General features: G+C 38.6%; 3 protein-coding genes across 3 annotated transcripts in view; 1 reads left to right on the top strand and 2 right to left on the bottom strand.

Annotated features, from left to right (window-relative positions):
• The window catches only part of LOC115451548 (serine/threonine-protein kinase 10), a 35,862-nt gene extending 35,048 nt beyond the window's left edge, over positions 1-814 (bottom strand). Inside the window, 1 exon segment of the mRNA XM_037443403.1 lies at positions 605-814. The gene's annotated coding sequence lies outside the window, so the exon portion shown is untranslated.
• A 1,364-nt stretch (positions 815-2,178) lies between these two features.
• The window catches only part of LOC115453956 (poly [ADP-ribose] polymerase tankyrase), a 30,425-nt gene continuing 5,071 nt past the window's right edge, over positions 2,179-27,532 (top strand). Inside the window, exons 1-17 of the mRNA XM_037443400.1 lie at positions 2,179-2,505; positions 4,290-4,430; positions 4,636-4,719; positions 4,817-4,912; positions 5,033-5,240; positions 5,322-5,466; positions 6,022-6,130; positions 6,406-6,506; positions 6,695-6,838; positions 8,344-8,467; positions 9,155-9,295; positions 23,385-23,538; positions 25,073-25,141; positions 26,210-26,375; positions 26,645-26,790; positions 27,022-27,095; positions 27,294-27,526. Coding sequence (XP_037299297.1) covers positions 2,316-2,505; positions 4,290-4,430; positions 4,636-4,719; positions 4,817-4,912; positions 5,033-5,240; positions 5,322-5,466; positions 6,022-6,130; positions 6,406-6,506; positions 6,695-6,838; positions 8,344-8,467; positions 9,155-9,295; positions 23,385-23,538; positions 25,073-25,141; positions 26,210-26,375; positions 26,645-26,790; positions 27,022-27,095; positions 27,294-27,526 — 2,325 coding nt within the window. The 5' untranslated portion in view covers positions 2,179-2,315. The remainder of the gene's footprint in view (positions 2,506-4,289; positions 4,431-4,635; positions 4,720-4,816; positions 4,913-5,032; positions 5,241-5,321; positions 5,467-6,021; positions 6,131-6,405; positions 6,507-6,694; positions 6,839-8,343; positions 8,468-9,154; positions 9,296-23,384; positions 23,539-25,072; positions 25,142-26,209; positions 26,376-26,644; positions 26,791-27,021; positions 27,096-27,293; positions 27,527-27,532) is intronic.
• On the bottom strand, positions 10,857-18,907 carry LOC115455164 (acyl-CoA Delta(11) desaturase). The gene is made up of 4 exons (XM_037443402.1): positions 18,845-18,907; positions 12,053-12,258; positions 11,614-11,950; positions 10,857-11,508 (listed from the first exon to the last, which is right to left on the bottom strand). The coding sequence occupies exons 2-4, from the start codon at positions 12,252-12,254 to the stop codon at positions 11,013-11,015; spliced, it is 1,035 nt and encodes a 344-aa protein (XP_037299299.1). The 5' UTR covers positions 12,255-12,258; positions 18,845-18,907; the 3' UTR covers positions 10,857-11,012.

Raw genomic sequence — 27,532 nt, 5'->3', positions numbered from 1 at the left:
TGGACTGTCGTACCAATTTTACATTCAGCATCCCATGAAACAACACTGCAATCCCCGCAAAATAAACCACTGGTCACTTCAGTTAGCGATTCTGCGAACTGCAGCACTAACTCAATTAACACACACCAAACCCAGTTCTCTACAGCATCCAAACCATTCTCAACTGAATAGTCTTCCGTAAACGATATTTACACGATATTTTCCTTTAGAAATCACATATGAAAAAATGATTTATTTAGCATTACGTATTCGTAAAGTTGTTGTCATTGCCCGAAATCCAGTTTGCCTTGCGAGACAAGGCGCGTCTTTAGCAGTGTGTGCCTAAATAATTTAATTACGTACTACACGGCGAAGTGCGGACGATCGCATCGGCGCTCCGTAGACAACACGATGCGATGGTCGAATGGGGAAACACTAGAAAACTCAGGGATCCTGAGTGTCTTTTATGCTCGCGGAATAAACCTATTTTTATTTGTTGCAAGGATGTTTTCGCAGATTGTGGCGCATACGACGAGCATAATTAGTCACACTTCACATTTCAATATACACATTTCATCGATAATTTCTCGATAATAATACTTAGTCAGTAAGTGAAAGGGCATACCTTTGAGAAACTCGTCTCGATCTTCTTTTGATAAGTTCGTGAGTTCGTTTAGCACTTTAACACTTATTAATTGTTCACAAATAGTTGTTAACACTGGTATATATTTGCACACACGATTATTTAAAACGATATTTCCAGTATGCGGCGGATATGCACTAGTCCGTGAAAGACGCCATTTTGATTTCGTCAACTGTATGGAGGCTATAGACAAATTATAGAGTAAGGTGAATAATGTGTTGTTTATGTTCTCGTTTTTGAACGAATATAAAAATAATAGAATAAAAACTGGAATGCTCACGTGTTTATAATAAAGAATGGCGAGCGTCGCGTCCTAAAAAACAATTAAGTTATTATTGTTACTACGGAGGGTACAGGCAAATAGAAGAACATATACGTGTTCTTCCATTTGCCGCTTTCTATTAAACGCGACAATATTATATGGTGGCGCCACGGTAACGAGTGACAAAATTTTAAATATAGCGCCAAAATGTATTTAAAAATATAATATCAAAACAATAATTCATAATATTAAAAATAACATGACACTAAAAATATAATTTATCATTCATATTCAGTTTTTTTTTGTTTACATATTTATTTGTTATCCAATTTTATTTTATGACTCAACTCTATGTTTGATAACTCTCGCTCTATCGTTAACGTTAGGGTTGCTGTGCTAAAATTATTTCCCTGATAGTATGCAAATTGTTTGAGTTTAGTTACAGTTACAGTTTCAAATAACAACACATAACTTATTATATGCTATATATTAATTTGTTTGTATTATTATGTTAGCATCGTTATATACACCCCACAAACACTATGCTCCTTCATATCCTTATATATCTGGAATTTAATATTTTTTACTTTAAAATTTTGTATCTATGAAATGTTTTTTGTATTGCTATAAGATGTAATTCAATTTCAACTTTTTTAACAAAAAAAATAATACTTTACGAATGTTAAAAGTTATTTGTAATATATAGGATATAAACTCCAAATGATTGCAAATTATAATTATTTGGAGTTTATTATAATTTATAATATATCGATGCAAAATTATCAAACAAAAAAATTAAAAGAATGGCTTTATTTACATTTAAGAGATAAAACTTAAGAATACTTTAAATAATTGTACAACTTTTTAATAAATGTTTATTTTAATTTGTCTTTTCTAATTAAGATATTGTGAGGATATACTTAGGTAATGTATAATAGAAAAACAAAAGTATATATTTGCGAAGGAGCATACATTGCGTATCGACAAAAGGCTTAAATGATATAACGTTAAATAATACAAATTGAACGCAATGACACAATATCTATTGCAAAATTAATTATAATCAACGGAGTGTCTTCAAATCGTCAAAACGTTGTTTTAACGTTCTTCGGGTTGTTTATCAGTTTTTTCTTTAGTCATTATACGCTATAGGAAAAGGTTTCTATGTGATTATTTGTTCTAGGTTTAGTGGTGTACTTACTGCTCTTTCCTATATACCCACGCAAATCCAACTGAATAGTTTAAAATTAGCCATCTATTTTTGGGGTGATAAAGCTCAGAAAGTCTAAATATAGCAACACCGAATTACGTTTGTCAAAAAAGGCATCGACAGCTGCTGTACTGTACGTGTTTTTGTGTTGAAAAATTCGCAAAAATGGCAGTCTGATGCCAATGTTTTCATGAAATATAAATGTGAAATACGACATTAAGATGTCGAGCCGCCGTTCTATACTCGGGTCGGCGCTGGACGCGCTCCCGGCGCCGACGGATCCTCTGCGTGAGTTGTTCGAGGCTTGCAAAATCGGTGATGCAGCGAGGGTGAAAAAGTTAATTACTCCCCAAACAGTGAATGCCAGGGACACGGCCGGCCGTAAATCCACACCTCTACACTTCGCTGCAGGTGTGTATGCACACAATAATAGAATAACAAACGGTATTCCGGCCGATAACAATGAACGAAAACAAAAGTGAAAGGTTGACTATAGGAAGCAACGAATTTCGGTGTTCATTGCATAATTAGTCGCGGACGTTGATTTTGTTCATGTTTTTACGGATTATCGCTGTTCTGTTCTAGTTTAAATTCTGTATTAGAACCTTGATTGATTACTTGCTTGAACACTGTGGAATACTTTACACTTAATCGTTTATCAATTCGTGATTATCATTTGTGATTCAGAGCATTATTTTTTCACATTAAAGTATGCTATCTTATTTTGTTAATAGAAATATAAAGTACTAATACAGATGAGATGTATTCATAACATGAATGGAAGTAGGTAATTTGTAATATTAAAATATCTAATTGGACTAAACATTTGTTAAGTACATCTGTAATTATTTTGCAATGAGTGTGTTTAGTAAACTTCCTTTGTCATGTTCAGTATACAAAGATATTATTGTAGTAATCATGTAATTTATTATTTAATATTTATATACTTGAATCCATTCTTAATAAGTCTACAGTAAGATCTCCAAAAAATTAAATATTAATAACTCCTCACATATTCTGAAAGCTTATGAAATAGTGTCAATACATCTATGAATCATGTTGAAACATTCACTGCAATATACTCCAATATGATAAAAACATTTGCTTTGTATAAACTTATAGATTTTTGTATCAATTGCTAGCATTATTGCATTCACATGTTGATTATGTATTTATCAAATTACACAACAATCTTATCAAGCGAATACAAAAAAATACCTCAACTGCAAGGAAAAACTTCAATGTCATTATCATTGTTGATTTTGTAAGAAATATACAATGTTGTAATTTTTGAGAAACTTGGATTCAAGGTGGAATAAGTTCTTTAGCACCAATTAGTTATCAATGTAACAACAAAGACTATATTATTTAATAAAACTCTGGTACATTTAACACATGTGAAGAGTACCATCCTCATTTGTCTCAGTAGGATAAGAAGGTTATACCAAGCAAAATATTACCCTGCTTGTCATATTTCAATATAATATCACAAGTAGGGTTTTTATTTTCTTGACCATTTTTACTTCTCAAGGCACAAACAAAACGTCTCAAGTGATAGAATTTATTAAAAATTGAATAATACATAATGTATGTATAATTTTTGTTTTGTTAGTAATTTTAAACAAACGATCAAGTGACTAGCACTTGAAATCATTAAAAAAGCTTTTACGGATCTTCTAAAGCTTTTGATGCAAATGTTTGTTATTATTTACAAATATTTACCCGTAAATATTGCTTTATATATGCCGGGATATAATATGCATGTTACTTAAGTTCAGTTGTCTTTTGAATGGGTTTCTCAAGTTCTCGAGGGAAGCTATTTTTTTTCCAGTTTGGACCTAAGCGAGATTTTAGGACAATTCTTGACGATAATTGCTTATCACAATGCCATAAATAAAACAGTGCTGGTGGTAAGATATATTTTGTATCCATCTAGATAGCAACCATCATACACAAAGTGTTAAAATCTACCATAGTGGTCTATTTAAGTGTGTCGCATTGTGAGATCAGTCATTGTCTCTCTGGTTCAAGCCAGTATAATTGTGTCAACTGGTGAGGGGTACTCATCTCTCCTAATTTGACATTCTGTCAGGACCGCATTCTGCTTACCATCAGGTACAGTTGGGTCACTTTGCCATGTCCAAATAATAAAGGTTAAATAAATATCAGGTTTTAAAGTAAAATGATGTTTATAGGCTATGGACGCAGGGAAGTTGTGGAGATCCTCATAGCTGCCGGCGCAGCTCTTCAGGCGAGAGACGACGGTGGTCTGCAGCCCCTACACAACGCCTGCTCGTTCGGACACGCTGATGTCGTGCGAGCACTACTGTCCGCAGGTATGTATGAACAGTAGAGTCCAGTGATAGTTGACTCTGGAGTTCGACAATTAAGATATTAATATTGTAAACCAAATTGTAATTTTGTTGTTTTTTTAGCATAATTTATTTACTGTAATACATTTATACTTTACATGTTGTCAAGTTAAATTTGATCTGTTTTTTTTTCAATAACAATGTATTGTATGATAATATTAATTTGCAGGAGCTGCGCCCACGGCGCGTGACAACTGGGGATACACACCTCTCCACGAGGCAGCTGCAAAGGGCAAAGTTGATGTTTGCATTGGTTAGTATTACGAATATTTTTTATACAAATCTTGTGTTCTCTCATTAACATGTTACAAACAAGTTGTTGTAATATTACTTGATAAATATTTTTTCAGCTTTACTCCAACATGGCGCCGATCCGAATATCAGAAATACAGAAGGCAAGACGCCACTCGACCTGGCCGACCCCGCCACCAGACCCGTTTTGACAGGTAATATGAGGATAATTTAAGTTATTAAGCTTATGACATACAACACGTCAAATGTTTACATCCCAAAGTACATAATATTAAAGTACAGTTAACAGGCAGGAGTGATATATTTATTCGCAGGCGAGTACTGTGCGGCGGAGGTGCTGGAGGCGGCGCGGTCGGGCGCGGACGAGCGGCTGGCGGCGCTGCTGACGCCGCTGAACGTGAACGTGCACGCGGCGGACGGGCGCCGCTCCACGCCGCTGCACCTCGCCGCCGGCTACAACCGCGCCCGCGCCGTGCGCCTGCTGCTGCAGCGCGGCGCCGACGTGCACGCCAAGGACAAGGGGTGTGTGCCGCCTCACATATCTGCTACACTACTCCAAAACCAAATAGAACTTCTCCTTAGACTCTTGTTTCAATATTGTAGTGGTCTGGTGCCGCTGCACAACGCGTGCTCGTATGGTCACTACGAGGTGACGGAGTTGTTGGTGCGCGCGGGCGCCGACGTCAACGCGACCGACCTGTGGGCCTTCACGCCGCTGCACGAGGCCGCCAGCAAGGCGAGGCTCGAGGTAACATTACAATACCAATATTTGGCCTGTGTTTTCTATTTCCTCTGGGCAGTTTTGGAGCTTACAATCAGGACGAATTTCCTCTATATAAAAGAATGTAGACTTCTCTGGAGCAGAATTAGAGATAGTACTGTGTTCATTTTGTCTATAGGCGTATTTTTAATTGTACATGGTACAAGTACGACTACCGCGCTAAGGTCCTGGGTCGGGCCAAAAATAATAGTGACTGGGTTTTTCCATCTTAAAAATTACCCAGTCGCAGCTCGGAGTCAGGAAGTTGGCGGTGTGATACCCCCGTGCCTCGGAAAGCTCATAAAGCCGTTGGTCCTGCCGCCGGACATCTCTCCAGTAATGTCGGCTTGCCGTCTCACTGAACTATGAGAGTGAAGGAACAGAGAGTGCAGCTGTGTATTGCGCACACACTTGTGCACTATAATATCCTGCGTACTTGGCTGATCTCCGTTAAGATTGGCCGCCGTGGCCGAAATCCGGCTAGGAGGAGATTGTCTATAGCATTATGCACTTCACACAATGAAATCCATGTTTTTTGTCCAGGTGTGTTCTTTGTTGCTGAGCGAAGGCGCCGACCCCACACTCCTTAACTGTCACGGGAAATCAGCCCTTGACGTCGCACCCACCAGAGAATTACAAGAGAGGCTAGCTTGTAAGTGCATTGACAACTAATATCGTTGTAAATACCTGCTACCAAAAGAAACTAGCAACAGACTTACTAATAAAATTATTAAATTATGCAAAATATTTTGCTTACTAGGATAATAATATTTGATATATGTTGAAATAATTTAAGTATACCCAAAAAAAAAAAGATTCTCTCTCTGACTCAAGAATACTCCCATGCGATTGTAATAAATTCGTATAATTCCATTACAAAACCATTTTGTGTTAAAATATGCTGTAAATTTGTTAAAATCCTTACAGTTGAATACCGCGGACATTGCCTACTGGAGGCTTGTCGTTTAGCGGAGCCCGCGAGGGTCAAGAAACAACTGTCTTCTGGCACCTCACAGCATCAGCACCAGGTAAGCTGATCAATTTACGTGTTAATTCGGTCTAGTGCCTTTGGTCCACACAAGACAGATTTAGTTTGAGATGTTTGTAATATACAGTATTTAATGTATGCAATTTGCAGAATTCAAGTACAAGGGTTTTGAAATACTTATTTATACCTCATATGGGCAAAATTTATCATAAGCTGTACATTGTTCAGAGTTCGACGGCTTCCACGAGCGGCAGCACCCACTCCCTTCCAGGAGAGTGCACGATAGAAGCGCTCGTGAACTTCCAGCACCTGACCACGGGAGACCGGCCGCTGCACTGCGCCGCGGCCAGCGTCTACCCCAAGCGAAAACAGGTACTTGTGCATTATCCGGCTCGAAGGACCAATTTACGATCATTTGTTAGCAAAGAACATTGATGTTTTACGACGTATTTGGAAAGGTTTTGAAGTCAAAATTCTTAGATATAGTATTTAAAGAAAGAAAATTTGTATGCTTACAAAATATGGGGTGTGAGCAAGACACTCTCTGTAACGAAGTAGTGTAGTAGAACTTTACCGATACATAACGTCGGGTGGGACGCTAATTGACTTAAGCGACATTATTTGCGGCACAAACTTTCACACATATTTAAAATCAGCCCTTTTTTCTATGTTTTTAATATAGTTAAAATTTATTTAAATAATATGTCGCCTATGTCAGTTAGCCTTTCAACCGTCGATAAAGATTTTAGTACTTCCATATACCACACGCAATGTATAACGTACTCAAACCCTGGGGCAAAAAACACGTGCGCTGTGCGTGATGTCACTTATATCTACTGATACGATAGGGTATAATAACAGTTATTAGTCTGTCTATACTATGGCGGTCTGGTGTCTTGGTGGCGTAGTTGTAATTGTACACGGCGCGAGTACGACTACCGCGTTGAGGTCCTGGGTTCGAATCCCGGGTCGCGCCGAAATAATGGTGATTGGGTATTTCTATCTTAAAAAATTTACTCAGTCCCAGCTCGGAGTCAGGAAGTTGGCGTTGTAACGTACGTAAAAAGCACGTATAGCCTGGTCTGTTTCCGGTGATGTCTTATTCCTGTCTTACCAGACTATGAGAATAAAGTTACAGAGAATGCACCCGTGTATTGCGCACACACTTGTGCACTATAATATCTCCTGTGTATCAGGCTGATTTCCGTTGAGATTGACCGCCGTGGCGGAAACTCGGTTAGGAGGAAATCATTATAGTGTTAAGTCCCTTGTATGCGAGGGTCCGTCTGGGTAGATACTGCTGCAATGTCTATCTCTGTCGCTAAAAAGTATGCTTACATTGTTGTGTCCCGGTTTGAAAGACATTGTAGCCATTGCAATTACTGGAGATCATGAGACTTAACATCTTATGTCTCAGGATGACGAGCGCTGTGGAATGTCACATGTTAATTTGTAATTCAAAGTTTTGGATAGTGTTGCTATTGTTTATGGGCGGTCTTCGTTTACCATCAGGCGAGTAACTTGGTCGTCTTATGAATTCAATGTAATAAAAAAAATATGTTGTGAACAAAATATATAATAATAAAAACTAATTTTAATTTTAAACACCCTACTGCCACTACTCTAAGAAAATTCATTGCAGCGGCAACATCATACTTTCAGTCAGAAATACACACACGTACAAGCAATTTTCGCATTAAACTACAAAATGATCGAAAAATCACGAAACTAAGACCAGGACTTTTCGTGAAAATATTTGTTCTTATGGATGATTTTTGGCACAATGTTAGCATAGGTGAAGATGAGTATGCGGTTTCATTTAGTAACACAATGTCAAAATGATCCTGTATACTTAAATATGTGTTGATATTTCTCAGGTGATGGAAATGCTGATCAGGAAGGGCGGGCGCGTGAACGAGAAGAATAAGGAGGGCCAGACACCGCTGCATGTCGCCACGGAGCATGCGCATCTAGACGCCATGGACCTGCTGCTCAGACACGGTGAGCTCTTATGTGTGTTGAAATAAGAACTAGTTTTAGGTATTTAAATTGACCCTATTTTCGTTCTAAATACTAGTATGTGGTACATATTACCCTGTAACTTAAGGGCCCGGTCACAGATAAACGCGGCGCGACTGGTGGCGCGGCGATGTGCGGCGCGGCATGCTACGAGATTTGCGATCGTATGCCACAGCTCCACTACTTGCGACCGCGGTGACGCGGCGGACGTATTTATCCATTTAAAAATGGTGCTATCAAAAGTGGCTGGCGTGCCTACCAAGTATTTTGCTAATCAATTGTTCAATATTAATTATGAATTCACTACGAAAAATATTGTGTTTCGTCGCGCGCCGCGCTGAGCGGCCGGGTCAGTACTTGCTAGTACATTTGTTTCATTCGCTCGGCGCTCGCCGTGCCGCGGATCGCGCCGCAAGTCGCTCCACCAGTAGTTGTAACCACCAGTACTTCATACAATTTCCTACATTTGTTTTCGTCGATTGTCGCTTGCCGCGCCCCAAACTGCATCGCAATTCGCATCGCGAGTAGCTGTGGCTAGACGTTATGGCAGCAAAATGGAATAGATTTGTTGATTAACCGTGGTTATAAGGGTTATTGTAAGATGGAAAGTAGGATGAAGTGGGATAAGGGATCTTGCAGAAGACATAATGTGCATGTGTATGTGTACAGGCGCGAAGGTGAACGCGTGCGACGGGCGCGGCGAGAGCGCGCTGTGCGTGGCGGCGCGCCGCGACTCCGCCGCCGCCTGCCGCCTGCTGCTCGCCTGCGGCGCCGACACGCGCGCCGACCCGCCCGCGCCCGACCCCGACGGTCAGTGCGTGTGTATGTGTACAGGCGCGAAGGTGAACGCGTGCGACGGGCAGTGGTGTACACAAACGGCACGAATCATGAGCACAGATCAACAGCGGCTTGCGCCCAAATACTGAGAGAGATTAGGCCTTAGTCCACCACGCTGGCCTAGTGTGGATTGGTAGACTTGACACGCCCTCAAAATTCCTTTAGAGTAATTCTCTATGCAGGTTTTCTGATGATATCTACGAAAATTTATAGTTGCCACATTGATACATGTAAGCCAATAAATAACGAGCATCGACTGCGGAACCAATCGCGCGAAACATGGACGTGAACCACATCAAACTGGCCATTGAAGTGTGCTCATGACTTGTGCCGCTTGCTATAACTGGATGTGCCGGCCGTCGCTGGTTCGCGACTCGTAGTTTCCAGCTAATACAGCAGTTTCAATGTCCAGTCTAGTAAAAAAATCGATACACTCCTGCCTTGTCAGGTAAGAATAGTACGATGGCTGGTATATTAATATATGCAAAATAATTATAAGAATAAGATTAGGTAAGCAGTGATGTTTCAGGGAAGACGGAGAAGGTAAGTGGAAACGGAGGCGCTCTTTTTTGTCACTTGAATGATACCACTGTGGTGTACACTGCAGCGCGGTTTTAAGATCATAAAACTTTTAAATACCTGTATTTATAGTTGTATGTATATTCAAATTTTAAATGTTATACGCCGTGTTATACCGCAATTAAACCAATGATATAAAAAAAAGTAAGTGTGTCATACCCTAAAAAAACATACTTCAAAAGAATTCCATACGTGCATATACACATTCTTAATATTGACGTGTCATTTGATAGAGATTGCGTATTTAAACCAACATGAAGAAAAAGGACAGCTAGTATTGATCAATTTGTTTATTATACATGCAGTCGCCCTAATTGAGATAATTTTGAGTCGGCAGACACATTGTAATGACATATCTACTTCATTATTAATACAGAACTTCCCTATAATCCAATCCCAATAACTATTTTTGTATATTGGCTCTTTAATTTAACATTTTTGAAAGTTTATATTTAACTCACTTGTATAATAGATGAGACAATAATGTCATATTATAATTTCACACTTTAACGTTTCTCACAGTCTTTTTCCCAATATACTTATTTAACAGGTTAAATTCGCAATTAAGTAGATTTACATAGTGTTATAATCTGTCATTTTACCACCATTGCACCTAGGATATACTTTATGTGGTTTTATTGGTTAATATCACCACTAATATATAAATAACTAGCTCTCAAAACTAATAAATTGTCCCCGTATTTGCAACATGTTTCATTACTGCTCCGCTCCTATTGGTCATAGCGTGATGATATACAGCCTATAGCACCCCACAAATAAAGGGCTATCCAACACAAAACGAATTTTTCAGTTCAAACTGGTAGTTCCTGAGATTAGCCATTACTGCTCCGCTCCTATTGGTCATAGCGTGATGATATATAACTTAGAGCACTCCACGAACAAAGGGCTATCCAACGCAAAAAGATTTTTTCAGTTTGGACCGGTAGTTCCTGAGATTAGCGCGTTCAAACAAACAAACAAACTCTTCAACTTTATATAATAGTATAGATTAAATTAAATAGGCAGATACTTATAAACGGCAATGGCTATTTGTTTTGACTTGGTTCAATACCTCTTCTATTCTAAGTCTTGTCCGCGTTCATATTATAGTTCAATCCTTCTCGTGCAGGATCTCAGCGCCACCTCGCTCGTCATCCGCCATGTCTTTGTCCCCCCAGCCCCACAGGTTCGTCCCGTCTCCCGTCCGCTCGGCCCTACTCTTGGCCATACCAACGGGCACCGCCTTCAGATCATACGCCCACCCCAGCCACGCGAAGAAATCTATAAACTTGGTGGATAGGTTGAGGTAGTTGTTTCCCAATTCGGCTGTTCTATAGTCCCACGGGAACACGTGGTGGTAGTTGTGGAATCCTTCGCCGAAGGCTGCGAAGGAGACGGATAGGTTCTGAGCAGCCAAGATGTTCTTGTCGTAAGGTTTATTGCCCCAGAGGTGCGCGGCGCTGTTCACCAGGAAGGTGATGTTGAGGTTGGCCACGTAGCGTAGCATCGTGATGTGCCACGCCGTATACAGCGACTCGCCCCAGCAGTACACTGGGATCAGAGTCGGTAGAATGAAACACACCATTCCTATGAACGGGATCGCGTAGCTGAAAAAAAAAAATGCGAACGTTAGTCATTTGTAGGTGTCCTCATATACGTCTTAAAACTACAACTTTAATAGCAATTCAAACATATTAATAACAGGGACTCACTTCTTTTGAAATACGAGCACCTTGTTGCTGTATATGTCGGACATATCTATCAACTTGCCGCGCCTCTTCACCTCCGGGTGCTTCTTGACGAGCAGCCAGCCGACGTGCGAGTAGAAGAAGCCCCTGGTCGCGTTGTGCGGGTCGGCGTCGGTGTCGCTGAACTTGTGGTGCAGGCGGTGGTCGCGCACCCAGTTGATGGCGGTGTTTTGGAATGCGAACGTGTTGAACACCATCAGCAAGATCTGCAGCGGCAGTTTCGCTTTGTACGTGCGATGCGCCCACAGCCGGTGCGCGCCCGCCGTCACGCCGATCGCTGCTGACACGAATATCAGCCAGGCTGCAATGCGAGAGCATGCGGATAAAGTTTGGTTACATAGTTTGAAATATAACGGGTTTATGTATGTTTTTTTATTATGCATGAAATGTTGGCAACACTTACACATGATAATAGTGGCCGCTTTCGCTGTTGTGAAGCATAAATAAAGCCCGTACAGTCCAGCGAGGTGCCAGTAGGTGAAAGTAATGATGTTTGTGTAGACTATCTCATACTTCCTGTCGGCCGCTTGAGGAGCCACCAGCTTCTCGTATTCTTCTTCTCCAGGCGGCATGCTTGAGGGCTGGACTTTTGTGTTTGGCGCCATGATCCTTAGAAGAAGAATAATAAATATAATATTGAAATCATCATCAGGCGCAGGATGTCCACCTCGTGGGTGGACGACCGACGCTGCGCTTGCCAGATCGTGGCGTCCTCACCAGAACCTTCGTGCCCCATGGCCATCAGTTCTGAGAGCTATGTGGCTTGCGTTCTTCCACGGATCTCGTCATTTCTGATTCGATCACGTACAGAAACACCAAGCATAGTCTTCTCCATAACTTGCTGAGTTTTCTCATACGCCCCATAGTTAGAGGCCACGTCTCAGCGCTGTATGTCATCACTGATAATATACATTAATTGAAGACTAGTCTTTAATTCTCTCTCGAAGCGAGACCTGCGTAGCTGAATTTCTTGTCCTGGGTAGACATACTCGTCGACAACTTCGAAAGTTCAGTTTCCAACAGTAACTGAGGTGGGGGTTTCATGAACAGACGACATGACTTTCGTCTTCTCCGTATTCAATCCAAGGCTCACCATTTTGAAAATGGTTGAGTTAGGCGTTACGCCCTCGAGCAGAACAGAATAAAAGAGCTTCTGAAAGACTTTCAGTACCAGCGCTCCGCCCACTTTCAGAAGTTCTGCAGTTATTCCGTCTTCATCCGGCGCCTTGTTGCTTTTGAGCTGCTCGAGGGCCGTCCTGATCGCACACAGGCTATTTATCGAACAAATGTGGATGGTATGGCTAGAACGAGGGAGCGCAAAGGGAAAGGACATTGATCAAATAAATGATCATTTTCGAAAGAACAAATCAGATGTACCTTTTACCAAAGAAATATGAATGTGGAAGAGATGTAAGAGATGTGTAGATCATAGCATCTCAGTGGCGAAGCGTTCGTGCAATGTGGTTCCTACCGGCTTTTAGGTTTATTAACGTTTGTCTTATATTTTATTTTCTGTTAATTGGCCGCGATAAAATGATAGGGAAGTAGATTCCTGGTTCTCGGATTACCTTTTGAAAATAACACCCTACGCCACTGTAGCATGTGACGCACGAAAGTACCCAGCCGTACGGGAACCGGGCGTAAGTGTGAATGTATGAATTTTTGTTTCTGATTTTTGTTATGTTTATTAAAACTGAATTCAATTTAAGGCGATACCTCAAGGTCCATTTTCATACATTTTGTTTCACCTTTAATCTGGGTAACTAAACAAGTATTGGCAAGTAAAGAATTTAAATTCACGTCTAGTTAGTGATTAGTTCTCGCAGTTGAAAGAAAAACGTAAAAATAATTAATAATCATGGATATTTCGGCCTTTAAAATTTCGTCATATTAAATTTATGAAAATGGACCTTGAGGTATCGCCTTAACTAATAAGTTAACACCACATTTATTGATTCTGAGACAGCGCGGCGTGAAGTTCGCCGAGTCAGCTAGTATAAACTTAAAAACACGAATTGGAAAGAAAATTCCATTGCTTTTCGTATTTAACATTGTTAATGTTGTGAGTTTGATGTGGATTTTTTGTAATATTCGGGTTAGTATAAAACTTTATGGCGTATTTATCGACGGACAAAACGAGTTTTCACTATCACGAATTTAGTATTTAGAGTATGCGGGTGTTGTAGTGTGCAATTGATAAGAACCAACGAAGAGAATAACATAATGCTATGTGTATATTTCTATATATCGTTGTTGGTTTCTAGCGTTGCTTCTGCTTCGCCTTGTTTTTTATATAATACGTTTGTTAGGAATATATTTATACCCGCCTGCAAATCTAGCTTTTAAATAATGTGTTATGTTTGTATTTATTTTGAATATAGATATGGTGAATTACCGTTAATTGATTATAAATATTTCTAATCAAGTAGGAATACTTCAATAAATAATTTGTATAGATGTGATACAAAAGAAGAAACAAATTAATTAATGTAAACACACCGGTTTCGTTGTTTTGTGATGTAATAAAAATAGCATAAATTATGTGCTTCATATTAAGGTTCTGATTTCATCACTTGATTTTCGGGCGAGATTCGGTTCAGTCACGTTAAGTATATAAACAATAGCAGCCAACCAACCAAACTTTTGTTCCCTTTGAAAATTTTTCTGTTTCTGATGAACCTTTTGGTTTAGCGGAGAAAGTGCATTACCACTACCGCCCAGTCTTCGTGGAGGGCGACAGGACAGTTATGTTGCTCCCACCCCGTGCCTTACGACCCCTATCAATCAATAGTTATATTGAGGTCAATATTATCTGCTTACATTGATAGGTGAAGTCAAGCCAACATTTTAGTTTTTTAGTATCAAACCAGAAAAAAATTTCGTGGACACCCGCTTACGAATTGTGAACCCCCATTTTTTTGTCACGCTAACGTAGACCCTCTCCAAGTCTCCCGCAGACCCCTGGGTGTCTACCTGGACCACTTTGGGAATGAATGGTATAAACCATAAACTATTTATGTCCCCTAGGAGGCCATTTTATGAATGGGTTTAAAAATTGAATTTATTTTGATGATATTGTTTAATTTATTTTGATGATATTGTTTAATTTATTTTGATGATATTGTTTAATTTATTTGCTGTCGGAATATGGGATTTAACTCGAAAATATACAGGTATTATATTATAACTCAGTAGTTACACTGGACATAGTGAGACTTAACATCGCATGTCTCAGGATGTCGAATGCGGTGGAATACCAAACAATACTTTGTAATTCAAGGTGTTGAATGGTGTTTTTATTGTTTATTGGCGGTCGTATCGCTTACCATAAGGCGAACGGCAAGCTCGTCTAGTTATTAAAAACAATAAAAAATATATTATGATGGGAGTAAACATTAAACTCATTGTATACTAAAGACATCATAACTGAAAGTCTCTTGGACGGTTGCTTGCGTAAACTACTAGCCAAAAAGTAGCCGCTCTGAGCTGTAAGTAACTTTTTTATTCGCCTTTAATATCTGCCACATATAAAAGTCCCACTTTTGAGTTACCAAATACATAATATTCTGTATTTGTATATTCTAAGTTAAAGTCAAAAAATTTACTTTGTTAAAAATATGCTCACGTTGGTAAAAATAATTGGTATAGTGGGAAAAAAGTGTTTCAATTAAATATTAGGTATAATATCAAGTCACAAGATATTGCAAATTAATGAACATCACGAGTTTTCTTTTTTACTTTTTGGTAAACAACTTTTAAGGACCGGTTAACAATTAAATTAAATTATGTTCTCACCGACTGAACTTTGTAATTAATTATTTTAATGTAAGTAAGTAGTTTCAGTAAAACAATTCAAGCATGAGACGCGACTATAACGAATCAGGCGAAAGATTTCTAGCCGCCCCTTTTTCTGTAAAACTTTTCTTTTTTAGGTTTCAACTGTAATTTTGTTGGGAAAAGCTAGGCCTTGGACGCCCTCCCTAGAACTCCACCATCTCGCCACCCCCTAAAGAAACCATTAACCTCGTGACACACGCCGAGCTGCGCCTTGTCGCGGATGCGGTGCATATAGTCGATTAGAAGCCACAGTATATCCCGTGGTATACTCACCACTATCCCTACACTAGCAAATCGATAAAACCCGCGCTGGCCATCTTCGACGCTAACAAGACGGCTCCTTGATATCCTCATAAATCGCTGATTAAGGACCGACATTATAGTTATTTGTTTCAGAAAAAAACGTGTTTGAAATTATTATTCCACGTGATAGATTATGTTAACAATATAATCATGTGACAACAAAGTGAATCATCTTTATAGTCGATTGTATCGCATGTCAATGCAATTGTCGATTACTTAATACCACTCGTACAGAGTGTTGAAAGAAAGAAGTAAGATTTATTACTACTGTTGGGTATAGTTTTCCGCTATACAGTAATTAGAAAAAGTTAAAAAAAAAATGTTAAATGTCGAATATTTTTATGAGGGACATCGTAACCGACGTTTTGTACTTTTTACTAGAGACCTTTTTACATATCCTATTTATGGTATATTTGCAGTTTTCTATAGGACGAAATATTGGAATAATACTATTAATATTCTAGAAATTATTAAGGAAAAAGCTTCTCTGTTAGAAATGTAAATTTTCGAATAAGTTCTTCATAAAAAATAAAAATAAAATGGAAATAAAGTCCGACACAGAAACGTCTAAAAAGCATCAAAAGTTAAAAATTTTAATAAGTTTGTCCACCCTTAATTCACCATCCGGTGTTCGGTATTTTTTCCTCGAGGATAAAAGGACTCGAAATACCCCATCACTTTTCACTTCGTAATGTATTCAGTATAATTGATAGATCTGAATGGAGGTTTTATTAAACGAAGACGTTATTTTTAACAGACTTTAAAAAAGGAGGAGTTTCTCAATTCCATTTTTTTGCCATTTGGTCTCATGATTATTACTAACACCACAAAAATATATAAACATTTTAACAAAAATTAAAACCGCCTTCAAAACCCACTAAAAACCAAACAATTATTTAACATTAACTATATAATGTTACCAATTTTGGAGTCGGTGCCTAATAAAAATAAAACGTTAGTCATTAAAACTAGATAAATACAAGCTACATAAATACATGAACACATGTACGAAAACAATGTTTGATTGTTATTAGGTACCGATTCCAAAATTGGTAACCAGTATATAGGTAATGTTAAATTATTTTTGATTTTCAGTGATTTTTATATACTTTGTATATATTCTTTCCCTGTTTATGGTATAAAATAGTGTCGGACGGGAAGGATGTTGCCAATGCCATTCCTATCCAAATAGTCCAACTGAAGACAATAATATAATTAAATAACGATTTAAGTTGTTCAACAAGTTACAACGGAACATACTATCTAGCTCGTTTTCAGTTTACTAGTTTAATTACTACAGAATTGTTAGCTTTAACAATTACTTTATTAATTAGCCATTGTCTACTGACGCGGAAATTATTAGGGAGTTGATAACGATCATTTTTAATGATTAACATTAATAATGGCAGGGTATTCTCCATTTTATGTTAACGATGTCGCCGCACACTAGAAAAAACCTATCCAGTTATGTACTGCATACAGTTTATTAACATTTAGATAAACTGAAAAAAGTCTTTTTCCGTAAATTCCATTACTGAGAAATAATATTATAGAAGTATTTCTTAGTGTTGATGATAGGTTCTGTGCAATCTAAACGCGTATGTGATTTGTATCTTGTTTATTACAATAAGTATTTTCACTTTAAAACAGTTTCCCCGAATAGAAGTACCGGTGTATATTTTCGCGGGATAGAAAGTAGTCTACGTTCTTCCCAGGGTCTTAAACTACCTCCGTAGCAAATTTCATCAAAATCCGTTGTGTCGTTTTTGTGTTAATCGCGGTCAGACAGGCAGATAGATGCGGGGAACTTTGTTTTATAATATATTTTATACTATGTAGTGATTTTAAACTTTAAACCGTTTACGCAGCACACAGCCCTCAAAACGAATAAATTTTCCCCGTTTTGCAATATTTTTCGTTACTGCTTCGTTTCTATTTTACAAGCTTTTATTTTAAATTATTTTAAAATTTTTAGTTTTTTTTTATTAACAAGTAATAAAAGCTTGTTTTTAAAAAGATTTATTTCCATTAATTTCTTTTTATCATAAAAATCATTACACAAACAGAAGGCAAAACAACAGTTTTTAGATTTTTGTCATCTGTCTGTACCTTTTTTTTGTTACCGAATCAAGCATAAAGTGCTGCATGGAATTGATTGTTGTTTTTACCGAAGTATTTCTAGAAGACTAACTTAAAATAAAGACTGCATTTTATACCTGGATAATACTTATAAAGCGGGAGTTTTATTCTGGAAATAGTTTTTCAAATGGGCGGAACCGCGGGCAAAATCTAGTGCAAAATTATAAAATATTTTTAAGGAACGACACGTTTTGACTGAAAGATAATTATATTATAATAACTTTGGTTACCTTTTTAAAAAAATAAATTATGTATATCCTACTTATATTACAAATTCGAAGGTTTATGAGGATGGATGTATGGTTGTATGTTTGTTTCTCTCTCACGAAAAAACTACTGAACGGATTTGGATGAAACTTTACAGTAATATTGGTTATACATCAGAATAACACATAGGCTACAATTTATAATGATTTTGTCCAATTTGGTCATAATATAACGATACATATCAAGGTAGTCGAAAAAAATATTGCTATCTCGGCGTTCGCTGCCTATACCGTTGGAGTGAGACAAAGATGATGTACCGTAGGATTGTTAGATTGTCTTAAATAGTTCTAAATAAAAATCCGCGACAGTATATTATATACGTATACCTTTTACGTGGAGGCTATTACGAATAAAATAGTGTTTTTCTCAAAATCTACTTGAACGGATTATATGAAGTTTCGTATGGAGATAGTTGACTCTGGGAAGGTTATAGGCTATTTTCTACCACGGGAAAATATATAGCGGAACTTTTATCCCGGAAATGTCCTGTACGCGGGCAAATCCGCGAGCAAAACCTAGTTAATTTATAAATAAAATTATACTTAAAGGTTGTCTAATGTTTCGTCCATAACCCACAAGGAATGTTCCTTAAGAATTATGATACTTTAAGGTATAATAATTAATATTTGTGGAATTAATGGTTACTTACTTTATTTTATAGAAATATATATCACAATGGCAGCCGGTGTGCGGGTGCGCGCGCGATTCACCGCTGCCACACGGATAACTAATACGTTTCATGCACGGAGTCCATTACCAAGAAAATAAAATGTATTATTACCAAGACATTAAACTATTTAGTTAGTTATAGACCGGACATCAGGGCCGAATTTGCGCTCCAAAAGTTATTACCAATTGGTAATAAGTCGCTGTCTTATTTGAAGTGTCCGTAAGACAAGGTGTCACGGCGTCTTTAGATATTAAGACAAAAATAATATATTCATAGAAAATATGCTAATATTCACATTATAAAGTGTAAATCATGGATACGGAAAAAAAATATTAATTATTTTATACTTATGTTTCGGTGTTTCACATTAGATTGAATACCCATCATATACTTAAACGCAATTTTTTTTATGAAAAACTTCCTAATGTCCCATCTGTATAATCTTAGAACTCTTTGATTATTACATTAAGCGGCTATCAGACCTTGAGTAGGTACGCGAAGCTGCGTGTGGTCCGACTACCTTTTTCGCCTGTGTGTCACCTTATGTATACGCCGCGCCCTCTAATTTCGCCGATCAAGTTCATCGGCGATTTAACCGGTTTGTATTTTTTTTCCACCACCGCTAGAATTTGCCTAGAGTATAGAACTAAACTTTGTAAATTATCGCTTGTTTTAACGGTGAAGGAAAACATCGTGAGGATACCTGCACACCTGAGAAGTTCTCTATAGGAATTTCGAAGGTATGTTAAGTCTACCGACCCGCACTAGGCCAGCGCGGTGGACTATAGCCTTATCATTCGCAATAGTAGAGGAGGCCCATAGCCAACAGTGGGACAGTGTATAATACAGAGCTGATATTGTTATTATTTATTATACAGGGTGTCCCAGAAAGTAGTGTCAAGAGGAGGTCCAGCGATAAAGCACCTCTTGGGGTATCCGAATCACCCCCATGTATGTTCCGCTATTTTTCATAGTTTTCGAGTTATGAATATTTTTCAAATTTTTTGAGAATTTTCGATTTGAACGATTAAATGTTTATTTTTTTAAAAAGTAGAACACTTATTCGAGATTTTTTTGTTGCAACTAAATTTACATCAGTTGTTCGTTTTTGCTAAAAACAATCAGCTACGTAACTTTAATGAAAGTTATGAAAATGTTGGTGTAAAGTGAAAAATTTACGTTCTATGAATTATGACAAATTTTCTTCTTGAAATTAAAAAACTAAACAGGTGACTTTGTGGATCTAAAGCAGGTCAAAAACTTCTCCAGACTCTCAACTTAATAATACTAATTTTTCACTTTACACCAACGTTTTCATAACTTTCATTAAAGTTACGAAGCTGATTGTTTTTAGCAAAAACGTACAACTAATGTAAATTTGGTTGCAACAAAAAAATCTCGAATAAGTGTTCTATTTTTTTAAAAAATAAACATTTAATCGTTCAAATCAAAAATTCTCAATAAATCAGAAAAATATTAATAACTCGAAAACTATGAAAAATCGCGGAACATACATGGGTGTAATTCGGATACCCTAAGAGGTACTCTATCTCTGGAACTCCGCTTGACACTACTTTATGGGACACCCTGTATATAGATTAAAATTAGTGAAGACACGATTCCGCTAGGTTCCCGTTTAGCCGGGAAGTAGTACGTATCCTTGACAGGTTCAACGGAGACGTCAGTTTATACATACTTTTCTCAGAAAATCTTCTAATTAGATACCCATATTATAGCTGTGCGTAAAAAACTAGACCGCCATTTTGGGTCGTCAATCATATTGGAATTACAATGACGTCACTTACCTAATCCTAAATGTAATCCAAACTACCTACAAACGTGTATGTAATATTAAATGTTAATCGGTTGAGGATAAATACTTTAAAATTCAGTTGCAACATTTGACCCGAAAATACTTACGTACCTACAACCGTAAAAATACCCGTGTTAATTCGTAAACGATATTTCTTTTATATCTTTTGTACTTCATACAATCTTAATTATGTTATTTTTATAACACTTAAATTTAAGTGTTATAAAAATAACATAATTAAGATTCAATAGCATGTATCATATACAATAAAAATATACAATAGCATGTATACAATAGCATAAATATACAATAGCATGTATCATAGTATATTCAAGTAATTACTTGAATATACTATGATACATGCTATTATAGTATATTCAAGTAATTACTTGAATATACTATGATACATGCTATTGTATATTCAAGCACCTATTTTCAACCGATTTCAAAAAAAGGAGAGTCTCAATTCGACCTGAATATATGTATATATTTTTAGTGTTTGTTACCTCATAACTCAGTCTTTTATTAACCGATTTGGAAATATCTTATTTATCTTTGATTCGAAACTGACATAACTTGAATAAGAACCTATCTATGTGATCCAAGTAAACGAAACGTTCCCAAGGAAATCCAGGTTCACAATCTATATGCATATTAAATTTGATGGAAATCTGTTGGGTGGTTTTTATAGGCGATATTTATCACGTTCAGATATTTTTACAACTCTGTAATATGAACAATTCCGTCATACACGATGGTTAACGGTTAACGGTTAACTTCAACCGTTTACACAGCGCACGCCAAGGAAGCTCTCAAAAGGAAGAAAATTTTTCCCGTTTTTGCAATATTTCTCTTTGATGCTTCGTTCATACTTCCTATTGGTCATAGCATGATGTTATATAGAATACAGCCTTCTTCGACAAACGGGCTATCTAACACTAAAATATTTTTTCAATTCGAACCAGTAGTTCCTATTAAAGATATTATATAAATTTTTGCTAATTTAGAAGTAGAATATGCTTGGTATTATCGATAATAGTGGTAGATGCTGGGATCTAAAATAAAAAATGATTCCAATGGAAAAATTGGATACCTACACACTTGTGTACAGATTATAACGCGGCTAAAATCCTCGCACCGTTGGCCTTGCACTACCGACCCTACCTGCGTTATCATTAATATGAAAAAATTACAGTTCCTAAAGTTAATTATTTAATTAAGGCAATCAAAATTTAGCCTTTGATGATTCGTTCTTTTGATGATATTCAGGTTTAATAATTTAAATTTCCTTCTTTTTCTTCCCTTATTATTCAATGATTCCCAAAGTGGTCCAGGTGGACTCCTAGGGGTCCACGGGAGTCTCAACGGGGGTCTACGTTGGCGTAACCAAAAAATGAGGGTTCACGATTCGTAAGTGGGGGTCCACGAACGTCTGGTAACATATGGTTTCAAAAGTAAAGAACTAAAATGTTGCCGTGACTTCACCTGTCAATGTAGGCAGATAATATTTTAAGGAGCTCAGCGACCGTTACCTGTTAAAACTTGCATATTCTGAGGAATATGGTACAAATTTAGGTGCAGAGCGTCCACCGGAACCAGCAAAGTTTTAAAAGTGGTCTAAAAGAAAAAAAGTTCAGGAACCTCTGCATTAATTGATTATATTGATAATTATATATTTAGAATACACTAATATTGTCAGCTTAAATTTCAGGATACAAAAATTATCTAGGTTTCTTCTAAATCAGTGGAGGAAATTGTATTATTTTCGAAATTGTACATATTACTTTAAAAATTAACAGTGAAGGAAAACATCGTGTGTAGCCCTGTATTATGTACTTGCCCACTGCTGAGCACGGGCCACCTCTACTACTGAGAGGGATTAGGCCTTAGTCCACCACGCTGGCCTAGTGCGGATTGGTAGACTTCACACACCTTCGAAATTCCTATAGTGAACTTCTCAGATGTGCAGGTTTCCTCACGATGTTTTCCTTCACCGTTAAAGCGAACGATAAATTCACGAAGAATACACACATGATTTTTTAGAAAAGTCAGAGGTGTGTGCCCTTGGGATTTGAACCTGCGGACATTCGTCTTGGCAGTCCGTTCCACACCCAACTAGGCTATCGCCGCTTGAATTGCACAAACTAACGGAAAAACACATAAAAGAATAAACATAAATAACAAGAGTGTCTCGGTGACGCAGTTGGATTGCGCAATGACTATCATGCTGAGGTCTCAGGTTCTGATACCGGGTCGGGTAGTGATATCGGGTTATTCTATATAGTATCAGCCCGGAATTTGTGCATGATATGGCGATAGGCTGAGCCCATCACATCATGAGATAGATTACACACGGCGTACAATGGGTGCAGTAGTTTCGTATCTGCCTATCTCAGGGATACAGGTGTCGATTATAAATGTACTAGACTGGTGGTTAAACTTTACCAGGGTTTCACCAACTTTTGGCTCCACGAACCCCTGTAAAAGTTTCCAAATCAAAGCAAACTCCTTAACTAACTAATGACTAAAATTTGCGCGAGATTCTCAATTCGAATAACACATCTAAATTTTGGTTCTACGTTCCATATGGCGATTGGGTCGCACATACAATACAGGACTAAAAGTTAGATGAAATGTGGGTCAAGACTCCAGAGTTTGTGTATGTTCCTGAGATATCAAAACTGATGTTATATATCTATAATACAGACGCGTGCACGAACGCGGCGGCGGTGCGGCTGCTGGAGGCGGCGCGCACGGGCGACGTGGAGACCGCGCGCGCCATCCTCGACGCGCGCCCGCGCCTCGTCAACTGCAGGGACGTGGACGGCAGGCACTCCACGCCGCTGCACTTCGCCGCCGGGTTAGTACTCGCTATAATACGGGACAGTACTATGGTTGATTTTGTACATTATTCTTTATGTAATAGTTAATAATACGAAAAAGAAGCACTCCTGCGAAAACTGTATCAAAATTAGTTAAAGAATGAACTAATTCATATTTCAAATATTGTAATGGGTAGAAGTGGGCGCGTTGTGGGGATATCGCTTCATCTCTCTCTTTCACACGCGTCCTAATTACCGATGACGTCAAATGTGGGTATTGCGTCTCATTTCAGTTTCTTGTTAATTAGCCCTTCCACCGATATTCAAAGACTTATAACTCGTTGATTTTATACCGGATTTTAATGATTCCTTCTGTGTTATAATTTATATAACTTAAATATTTGATAATAGTAAAGAACAGAAATGAGTCCGGTGCCCTATTGTGCCGTGGATCACCACCATTTATAGATCACTATAGTCGCAGGAGGTCGCTGGATGGTTGCGGTTGCATGCACTTGTGCGCCCTGCGACCTTCGATATTAGGGAGTGAGAGTCGAATGGAGGGATTTTATTCGGTAGGACGGTTTATACCGGCGTGTCCAGCAGAAACCCGTAGACGGATTTCCCCGTGTTAAAAAAAAGGCGGTCGAGGCGCGGACCGAATGTAAAAATATAATGATTTCTTATGTTTACGCTAATGTTAGACATTGAAATAAAAACTAAAAACTATTTAACGGATTTTGCCGCGGTTTTTTATATTATTATTTTCTCCCGACGTTTCGAAGACTTTGCAGCCTTCATGGTCCCCACTACCGCAAAGATCTTCCCTATTGAAATTTGGGTGTTTTTTAATTTCAATAGCCTCGCGAATCATCCGGATGATTTATTTCAATGGTTGGAAGCTTGCACAAGCCTGGGATCCTATTCTACATTTAATTAAATCGGATCCCAAAAGACCGGCTGCCAGACCTCAAGACACTGTGAGCTCATTCTGCGTAGATCGGACCGTCAACAGCTAAAATTTAAAAAAGTTGTATATTTGAAAAATGTAGGTAGATATTGTAACTTTGACTTTGCGGATGAACAACACCTCAGTCCCCCCGTGACCATGAAGGCTGCAAAGTCTTTGAAACGTCGGGAGAAAATAATAATATAAAAAACCGCGACAAAATCCGTTAAATAGTTTTTAGTTTTTATTTCAATGTAAAAATATAATACAATGATTCTGAATATAAGAGTATTGTTTCGTTTTGTGGAAAATGAACACTTTTTACAATAGAGTTTTTATTTTTGTACACCTCATAGGTTTTTTGACTATGATGTAAATTTGTCTTCTTATTGTTTTATTTTTTACATTTTTGGTGTACAAAAAGTTTTAAATAAATAATACTTTGAAGTGGAAATGTAATTGAAAATTAAAATATAGTCGACAAGTAATATGTACCTAACTGCATTAAATAGGAGATCTGGCACAATTTTAAATTATAGAAAAATAATTTATTTGCCATAAGTATTTTAACAACACTCATTCTTTATTTAGATTGTGTTGTAATTATCTGTTTTGCTTAACAGATATAACAGACTGCCTTTAGCACAGCTGTTGTTACAAAGAGGCGCAGATGTTCACGCCAAGGATAAAGGGTAAGTAGAGACTAACCTTCTTCATAATCATACTAATACACCTCATATATAATTTTGTTTTATTACTGATTTGAATAACGGGACGAGCTTGCCGTTCGCCTGATGGTAAGCGATACGACCGCCCATAAACAATAGAAACACCAACCAACACTTTGAATTACAAAGTATTGTTTGGTATTCCACTGCGCTCGCCATCCTGAGACGTGAGATGTTAAGTCTCACTATGTCCAGTATTTACACTGGCTACAATGTCCTTCAAACCAGAACACAACAATGACTACACACTGCTGTTTGGCGGCAGAAATAGACATTGCACTGGTACTCTCACATATATGAGAGACCGCCTACTCTCATGTATTTAGGCATACTGATACCGGAACCAAATATTTATATAAATATACTCATATTGATGAATAATTGACTCACTGATATAAAATTAAAAAGTAAACGGGCTTACGTTCATGCTAATGGTTAAACCACTAAACCGATTTCTATAAAACTTAATTTGGAGGAAGCTCGAACAGGAAGAAATAATATAGGCTACTTTTTTAAGAATATTTGTTACTAAATAACAGCTTCTCTTACTTTTGACTGATATTATTTTTCAAAAATCCACCCTTATAAGGTACTTGTGGCGATACAATTAGTATACACCGCCATCTCGTAAACATCAATGGAACTACGAGAAAACCCATGTTGTATTGACATTCTTGTAATAATAACGCATAAAAATAACGCTAGATGGCGATAGACGATACTGAATTACAATAGTAGAATTTGCGCGATGCGCAGCATATATACCACCTCCAATTAGGAACCGTTGGAGGGGCCGCGGCCGATCACAAGCAACATCTGTCTGGTAGGAAATCATTCCTTCTATAGAGTAACGCAACCATCTGTCCTTCTACAGTGGCGGCAACCTTTACCCCGCTAAGTACTTATTATCCCGAAAGAGTACAAAGTTTAATTAGTGTGGTAATAAAACTCACAAACCCTTTGACGTGATGACTTTGTCACTATGATAGTGTTATTTGATTGTTTGTTATTAATACCAAAACTGTGTTCCAGAGGTCTGGTGCCGCTGCACAACGCGTGCTCGTACGGGCACTACGAGGTGACGGAGCTGCTGGTGTCGGCCGGCGCGGGCGTCAACGCGGCCGACCTGTGGCGGTTCACGCCGCTGCACGAGGCCGCCGCCAAAGGCAAGGCCGACATCGTCCGGTTACTGCTCAAAGTAATAACTGCTTTGAATACATTTTTATACACATCACGATCATGCCTTCTCCCCCCTCTCTTTAAAGATGGTGTACCACACCTACATTTCGTTAGCTATGTTAGGTCCCATGTTGTGAGTTGAGCCTCTGTATCAGGCACAATTTTAGACTTCTTGCTAATGTTAAGTAGAAAACCCAAAATGAATGCACCCGACTCGGGGATCGAGCCGATTTTCGGACAAACGCATTACCGAGCGAGTTATAGACGTGCGCCCGTTGGTTGCGACAGCACGGCGCGGACCCGACGCGGCGCAACCGCGACGGCCTCACGCCGCTGCAGCTCGTGCGCGCCGGCGACTGCGACACCGCCGACGCGCTGCGGGGCGACGCCGCGCTCCTCGACGCCGCCAAGCGCGGCGACCTCGCCAGGGCCAGGTGCGTGCCCATACGTCTTGTACCACCTCGCTTCTTACACCACAACCATGTAGGAGGTGAAACTAACACACTCACGCTTCACCGAGCTGACATCAGATCTTATAATCATTACGCGCTGCAATACATCAGGGAGTGTGTTAGCTGATTGTAGTGTTACGATAGACTCTCTTGTGCATCAATGATCGCTACTGCACGATAGGAACAAATAATTATTTTGTTGGTGTGTTTTAGGAAATTAATAACGCCACAAAACGTGAACTGTCGAGACGCGCACGGCAGGAATTCCACTCCTTTACATCTTGCTGGTGAGTGACAAATGACTCTTATAAACATGACCGAAATGTCAATAAACAATTTCAATCGCAACGTATAGATACATCCTTAAAATTAATCGAATCAGAATAAACCATTTGTCATTGTAAGCATGACAAGTAGACTTGGTTCTGACTGGCTATTTTGGCGGCCGAACAAACGATAAATTGGTGTGTGTCGTGTTGCCGCAGCGGGGTACAACAACCTGGAGGTGGCGGAGGCGCTGCTGGAGGCGGGCGCGGCGGTGTCGGCGCGCGACAAGGGCGGGCTCGTGCCGCTGCACAACGCCGCCTCCTACGGACACCTGGAGCTGGCCGCGCTGCTGCTGCGCGCCGGCACGCCGCCCAACGCCGCCGACCGCTGGGGCTTCACGCCGCTGCACGAGGCCGCACACAAGGCGCGCACGCAGCTCTGCGCGCTGCTCGTATGC

Source organism: Manduca sexta, chromosome 26, assembly GCF_014839805.1.
Source record: "Manduca sexta isolate Smith_Timp_Sample1 chromosome 26, JHU_Msex_v1.0, whole genome shotgun sequence".
NCBI classification, from domain to species: domain Eukaryota; kingdom Metazoa; phylum Arthropoda; class Insecta; order Lepidoptera; family Sphingidae; genus Manduca; species Manduca sexta.
Note: the sequence above shows the minus strand (reverse complement) of the source record. Positions and strands in the feature narration are given on the sequence as shown.